General features: G+C 38.5%; 1 protein-coding gene across 6 annotated transcripts in view; it reads left to right on the forward strand.

Moving 5' to 3' along the window:
* Positions 1-333: 333 nt before the first annotated feature.
* Positions 334-7,945, forward strand: part of rnf207b (ring finger protein 207b) — a 15,046-nt gene continuing 7,434 nt past the window's right edge. Inside the window, exons 1-4 of one of the 6 annotated variants that reach the window (XM_051879049.1) lie at positions 334-349; positions 3,841-3,991; positions 4,323-4,513; positions 5,543-5,675. In XM_051879049.1, the coding sequence (XP_051735009.1) occupies positions 4,323-4,513; positions 5,543-5,675 (324 nt within the window). In that variant the 5' untranslated portion in view covers positions 334-349; positions 3,841-3,991. Of the gene's footprint in view, positions 350-3,803; positions 4,013-4,322; positions 4,514-4,542; positions 5,054-5,542; positions 5,676-7,945 lie in introns of those variants that run through there. The other 5 variants (XM_051879050.1, XM_051879048.1, XM_051879052.1 and 2 more) reach the window with 5 other exon arrangements.

Genomic DNA, 7,945 nt, shown 5'->3' on the forward strand with positions numbered 1-7,945 from the left:
GTATAAATGTTGTGTTAATTTGTAAAGATTATCTTGATAAACAAAACGTGTAAGTGTCATATAACCCTTTGTTAAACAGCTTATTTTTTGCGATTTTCCAAAAGTCTATGGGAAAAATGCATAGGCTTTCGATCGAGGGAACCCGTGCGCCGCTAACTTCCGGGTTGGCCTACAAAAACACATCATCCCTGAGGTACTCTATAGAGGCTTTGTTAACTACAGACCTTATTTCAGGCGATTTAGCAAAAACCCATTCAAAAAACCCATAGACTTTAGGGCGATGGAACCGGAAGTCCCAAAATGCTAACTCGCTTCCGGGTTTTGCATACAAAAACAGGTCATCTCTGAGGTACTCAATACCCACACTTGATGATTGCTTGTCTACTTACATGAAGTATTTCCTGTATTTGGCCCCAATGTTCAAGGGGGTGGAAGACCGCAACTGTGTGTTGACTTTTGATAACCCGAATGGACACACTTACATACTGTTGTTAAATGCAAGTTTACAGAGCTTTATTTACACATTTTGATTTTCAGTACTTTACACTTTAAAATAAACTTTTAAATATCTGTTCAGTAGGCTATTCGCTATGTAACAGACAACACAATTTAGAAATTGTGATACCTGTAATAAAAAAGTTGCAAATGCACATTTATCTCTGCACCAATAAAATGTGCACATTTTATGTGGTACTACCAAATTATATATAATATCTAATTAATTTAACGTACACTGGAAAGTTTTCCTCAATATCTCATGATTTTATGACGTGAGTTCTTGAACATGATGAATGATAGATACGCTTAGCCTCAAATACCGCTCCGATGCGAAATTGCATACTGAGTAGGTACTACATTTGAATTTGAATTTACTTCACAACCGTTAAAAAAAGTATGTTCTGTATATTATGAATATGGTAGTATGAATAAAATTCGGACAGACTACATCCACCATGCTGTTACTGTCACATGACCTACAAACGTATACAAACGTCATTTGTAACATACTATCGGACATACTACCCTCGACTAAAAAAAATTCTAGTCGACTAGTAGTCATTCATTTAAGCGATTAGTCGACTAATCACACGTGTATAATAATAAGCCATATAAATCAGAATAATGAGCCTTTAATTGCCTATATATAATACATAGCCTAATCAGCACTCAAGCGCACACAAAAAGCTTGCAGCAGTGCACCAGCAAAAGTAATGATTGTGAGTGTGTCGTGAAAAAACAGCAAGGAGACTGTCTAAATATTTTAATAATTTATTGATAATGTTTTTTATGTTTTCCGCTGCAGAAATTAAGTTGACGATGCTGACTTCTCATCTCCGTAGTAGTGGACGCGCCTATATGCACGTTCCATATGGATTACATAACATTGGTTTTCCACTTGAATTGGCTGACAATCGCTTGACATTTCAAGCTTTCTACAGATATATTTCTCATGTCTGTGAGGCAAGTGTACACTGAGTTTTGGTTATTTTTTTGACACACTCTGGTTCACAGAGACCGAGACGGCAGAAAGCGCATTCTGTTTGTTTTCTTTATTTTACAAAGGCACAATGTTTTCTTGTTATTGTGAGTTTACACAAATAAAAGTAGTACAGTTTCGAATGATGTATTACTCTTATCTGTATGACCAAAAATGACGGAGTCTTTCCGCTGTTTCCGCTGTTATCAGGAAAAAATGCAAGTGATTGCGACGGTGCCTCCACGTTATGCAGTAAGCGCACTAATACTTCAGCTTCCACACTCCGCACAAACACTTGGATATGCGCCTAATAGCACATATTTATCAAGGTTAACGTTAGAGCAAGCAGCCATGTAAAGTTACTACTACATGTTTCAAATGATAAGCCATATTTGAGGTCGATGGATGATAGGCGAACGTTTGGATTTCCTGCCCAACATACTGTAATTACCACAAGGACCCGCCGTTAACGATCTCTCCCTCACGGACTGTGTGATTTTACCACGAGTTTTTTGTTTTTTCTGTGACTAATAAAATTTTTGGCCGACTAAGTCTCTTCTAGTCAACTATCGATTAGTCGAATATTAGGGGGCAGCCCTACATACAACCCGAATTCTGGAAAAGTTGGGACGTTTTTTAAATTTGAGGTTTCCAGCTGCTGAGGTTATATAGGTTTCCAGCTGCTGAAGAGTTCGTTGTCATCTCTGATGTATTTTTCGTTTAATGATGCGCCAAATGTTCTCTATAGATGAAAGATCTGGACTGCAGGCAGGCCAATTCAGCACCCGGACTCTTCTACGATGAAGCCATGCTGTTGTAATAGCTGCAGTATGTGGTTTTGCATTGTCCTGCTGAAATACACAAGGCCTTCCCTGAAATAGACGTCATCTGGAAACCTTTATATACCTTTCAGCATTCATAGTGCCTTCCAAAACATGCAAGCCCATACCATATGCACTTATGCACCCCCATACCATCAGAGATGCTGGCTTTTGAACTGAACGCTGATAACACGCTGGAAGGTCTCCCTCCTCTTTAGCCTGAAGGACATGGCGTCTGTGATTTCCAACAAGAATGTCAAATTTGGACTCATCTGACCATAGAACACTTTTCCACTTTGAAACAGTCCATTTTAAATGAGCCTTGGCCCACAGGACACAACTGCGCTTCTGGACCATGTTCACATATGGCTTCCTTTTTGCATGATAGAGCTTTAGTTGGCATCTGCAGATGGCACGGTGGATTGTGTTTACCGACAGTGGTTTCTGGAAGTATTCCTAGGCCCATTTAGTAATGTCATTGACACAATCATGCCGATAAGTGATTCAGTGCCGTCTGAGGGCCCGAAGACCATGAGCATCCAATAAATGTCTTTGGCCTTGTCCCTTATTAGATTTCTCTGAATCTTTTGATGATGTTATGCACTGTAGATGATAAGATTTGCAAAGCCTTTGCAATTTGACATTGAGGAACATTGTTTTCCACAGTCTTTTTACGTACTCTTTCACAGCTCTGCCCATCTTTATTTCTGAGAGACTCTGCCTCTCTAAGACATCCCTTTTATAGCTATTCATGTTACAGACCTGATATCAATTAACTTAATTACTTGCTGGATGTTCTCCCAGCTGAATCTTTTCAAAATTTCTTGCTTTTTCAGCCATTTGTTGCCCCCGTGCCAACTTTTTTGAGACCTGTAGCAGGCATCAAATTTGAAATGAGCTCATTTAGTGGATAAAAGTGTAAAATTTCTCTGTTTAAAAGTTTATGTTATCTATGTTCTATTGTGAATAAAATATTGGCTCATATGATTTGAAAGTCTTTTAGTTTTCATTTTATTCAAATTTAAAAAAGACTTCCCAACTTTTCCGGAATTCGGGTTGTACTATATAGTATGGAAGTATTCAATTCCAGATGCAGCATGTGTGTTAAGGTCACTTAACTGGGACAGTCTTGTGCGCTTACTTCCTGTCAAGTACACTTGTTCTCAAGTAGCCAAGACCGCAAGTGTGGGTACTGAAACAGGCCCTAAATTCACTTGCCCGCATGTCTTTGCAAAACAGTATGACGTTCTTTCTACAATGAATCACAAAAGGTGATATTCAAACTTACCTTATATTTTGTGCTTCACAGAAGAAAGGATGCGATAATGATGGAAGAAATTTCATATTTGGCTAAACTATCATTTTAAATGTAAATAGGCATTCAAGTGTTGATATTTTATAGAAAACTGCATGCAATTTCTGTATGTATATAACAAAGATCAAACTAAAGAATTGTTATTCTAACATGACGTGTAATTATTTTTAGCTACCAGGACTCTACTTTTGACAGACAATGGCATCTGGTTTGTGTTGTATAATCAGGGTCTAAGTGTTCTGGCCCGAACATATCATCCCCCTCATACAACAGATACTGGAGTGTGAATTCATTGTTTGTTTTTGAAGCCATATCCCGCATCACAGAACCTTCACACGGCATTCACTCCACCCAGCAGAAGCACTCGGACAGGACAAGGTATTTACATATTCTTTATAGGTGAATGGAATTAAATTTATGTTTATTCATTTGGTATTTTTCAATATATATTCATTCATTCATGTGACTATTTATGTTTCTTTGGAGCCTATTCAAAGGCTTGTTTCTGTTTTGGAGCTATCTTCTAAATCTAATAATACGTATTGACCTTGGATCTCAACTTTTTCACTGTGCATTCTGAATCAATGAGAGCCCAAGGATACTAAGCATACTCAGAATAATATGTATTGTAGATAGGCTATATAAATGTGTGAATACACTCCTCCATATAGTATATCAGAATATCTGAAGGTCTTTATTAAATTTTCAGATGTCTGGAGAGATCTTTTCCCCTCTGGATAACCTCTATGACCTGGACAGTGCCAACTGCCATCCTCTGGTGTGCCACTTGTGCCAAGAACAGTATGAGCATCCATGTCTACTGGACTGTTATCACACGTTCTGTGCCAGCTGCCTGCGCGGAAGGGCTGTGGACAGCCGACTTACTTGCCCTCTCTGTGGGTAAGAATTTACTTCATTTAATCATTGATCACCTTACTCTGACAATTCACACAGTATGATTGCAGTAGGGGGGAAAGGGCCCACAGTGTTAGTACAGATTTAAATGCAAAGATAAAGCCAATGACATGTATGCATTTGAAAAAAGATTGTATTTATAGATTTAAATGGTCAAACAACATTGTCTGGTCAACTCTGTGGAGCCAGGGGCATCTGTAGGAGAGATTACCTTCTAGAGGCCAACAGCTGCACTATAAATCCCGCCTTTGTGTTGGACTTAATCGAAAGTCCCTGGGCACATTCTGCCAAGGCCACTGTGGCATCAAACAACAAACCTAACACTATCTGACACTTGACATTGGATACACAGGTCCTGGGCTGGCTACAATTAGAGATGGCTGAAATGCCTGTGCGCTCACCCTTCTGCTGCCATATAGTAAGTCTAGCAGCAGCTTAATCGCACACCGTAGATCTTGCACGTATGGAGGGAATTTATAAAAAAATGGGAAAAGGTTGGTGGTCTTTATAAAGAAGCATGTTAGAGTAAGTATGAATTTGTTTTTAGCTGGCTAAATGTTCATTTGAAGGTTAAGTTACTGTAAATTTCTCAGTGTTTTGAGTGTTATATTATGTCATTGTGATCGCATGCATTAATGTTATGCATCAGCAATGCAAAGGACTGTGTTAATGTTATTATATAGGATAATATATTGTTGTTTAAAACTTTTTGTCAAATACACTGTGAATGCTTCTCATAAAAGTGAATTAACAGGGAATCTTTGAACCATGAACTTTAGAAATATTAAAGTAGTATTTTTATTTGTAGAACTGTTTGAGTCTCTTACACTTTATGTCTATTTTCATCTCAATGGGGGTTTATCTATCGCTCACTGTTCAGAAGAGAGCTATTTGTGTCGTTGTTGCTATGAAGGAGAGATAAACACACCAATGCCAGATGTATGACTAAGACATTATCAGGCAATGAGTCAAAAGTTCTGCACAGACACACAAAACTGTCTGTTTCTTTTGTAGACATCAGTCTGTTGTGAAAGGAATAAATGCACTCCCTCCAGAGGATCGACTCCTGAAGTTCTTGGTGGACAGTTCAGCAGACAGTGAGGAAACCGTGCAGTGTGCGAACTGTGATTTGGAGTGCAAGAAACAGGTCTCATTACCATAATACTGTATCATGCTCTTATTAAAGAATTTAATGCTTCCGCTTACTTGAAGTCACGATGTAACGGAAATAGCAACAGATCTTTTTTCCATATTGTGACGTACATTCAGATGTAGGGCTGAGGCTTGGTTTTATTCATCGGTTGTTGATTGGATGGGGGCAGATCTGAAAGCAAGCTTGCAGTCAATTGTAAGAAAGTGGCGAGCTTTAAGCAGACTAGAGAAATCTGACAAAGAGAGAAATCTGTAGTTTTTGAAACATATGCACAGTATTGGGGTAGTGCATTACAAGTAACACGAGTTATGTAATCAGATTACTTTTTAAGTAACTAGTAAAGTAACACATTTCTTTTAAATTTACAACAAAATATTACTTTTTCAAATAAGTACCGGAAGTTACTTTGTTTTCCCATGTATTGACTGATCGAGAAATCGGGAGTAAGTGCAGAGGCGTTGTGTGCGCTGTGTAAACATGATAGTTATTCTAGAGTAGTTCTAGACTTAATGTAAGCATGCATTTACTCATTAAATTCTTCTTCTGCATCCTATTCTTCTGTATTCCAGAATGGCAGCACGGCTGAAAGGCTTGTTTGTTTTGAACTGCGCCCTCTACTGTACAATAGCATTTCCTTCAGCCTGAGGCTTATTAATTTCTCTTTTAGGGCCCCCTATCATACACACGGTGCAATGTAGCGCTAGGCACGACGCAAGTGTTTTTTGCTAGTTTTAGCCCTACGCAGTTATCGTTTTTTATGTCCTGCACCACGTTGTTCAAATAGCAAATGCATTTGCGCCCATTTGTGCGCCCATGGGAGTGCTGGTCTGAAAATGAGGTGTGTTCAGGCACATTGTTGGCGTGTTGCTATTTTGACGCAACTGAAAATGACTGCGCCATTGACCAACTGAAACATGGTCTAAAGTCAATGGTGCAATATTTGTTTTGTTATTTAAAGAGCGCGTTAGTAATATGAGCCTATAGGTGGGTGCACAACATGCAAACACTCTGCTTGTTACACACAAAGGGACGTGCAGCTGCACACAAACATGCCAAATTTAACAAATAAAAGAATTACAATGTAAAAGATTACTATTGTGTGCATAAAGATAAAAATGCTTTGGTGGAGTCCGGCTTGTCCCATAGATGGTCTGCTCGTGCGCTTTAACCTCGCACACGAGCAGATCCGGTTCCTCGTTCCTCGTTGGTTCAGTTTCTCAGCTTACAAATTCCACCATGTAAATAGCGAATCCGCCATGGCGCAAGCACATCTGGCTTTTAAAGGGAATGGGTGATGAGACTCTGATTGCACATTACGCCCAAAACACACCCATTACTCATTAAGAGAATAGGGACAACCCTTTTAGACCATGCACCGGGCGCGCTGACCATTTTTCCCGTCGTTAAGCTAGCAAAATAGGATTCGGACACGCCCTAAGTGCATTTGTGCCATGCACTTTAGACCATGCGCTTATTGTGAAAGGGCTTTTACATTTGCCAAAAATAGAACTTTTTTGTTGTTATAAAAACAAACAAACAGCCCTGCCCAGATGAGAAAAAGTAACGCAAAAGTAATGTAACATTACTTTCCATAAACTTTACTTTTTTAGGTAGTAACGCAATATTGTAATGCATTACTGGACGGAAAGATTAATATTTTTATTGCATGCTCTAACGTAGGGATGTCCAAACGCAGTCCTGGAGGGCTACTGTCCTGCAGAGTTTAGCTCCAACTTGCTTCAACACACCTGCCTGGAAGTTTCTAGTAACCCTAGTAAGACCTTGATTAGCTGGTTCAGTTGTGTTTAATTGGGGTTGGAGCTAAACTCCGCAGGACAGTGGCCCTCCAGGAGCAGGATTGGACACCCCTACTCTAATGGTTCTTTTAGTACTTTTATGGAATGAATATTTTAAGAAAGTAAATGCAATTCCATTACCATGAGATATTTAAATTATAAATTAATTCATAGTTAGGTTCTTGTAAGTTGTTTACACAGACATTTTAATGACTTTTAACAGGCTTTTTAGAGGTGGCATAAATGCAATCCAGTGATTGGCCATAGTTATATTTTAAACACCAAAACTAAACAAATAAAGCATGTGAAAACATATTTTGTTTATGTATTTTTATAAAATACTACTGACAAAACATAATACTATAATGTGTGTCTTCAACTACATGTTGTCTTATGAACAACCAGTCAGTAACTACACTTTAAGTATGAGTTTGATTTACTAAAAAGAAATGAGTCATTTGAGTAGTT

Source organism: Ctenopharyngodon idella, chromosome 22, assembly GCF_019924925.1.
Source record: "Ctenopharyngodon idella isolate HZGC_01 chromosome 22, HZGC01, whole genome shotgun sequence".
NCBI classification, from domain to species: domain Eukaryota; kingdom Metazoa; phylum Chordata; class Actinopteri; order Cypriniformes; family Xenocyprididae; genus Ctenopharyngodon; species Ctenopharyngodon idella.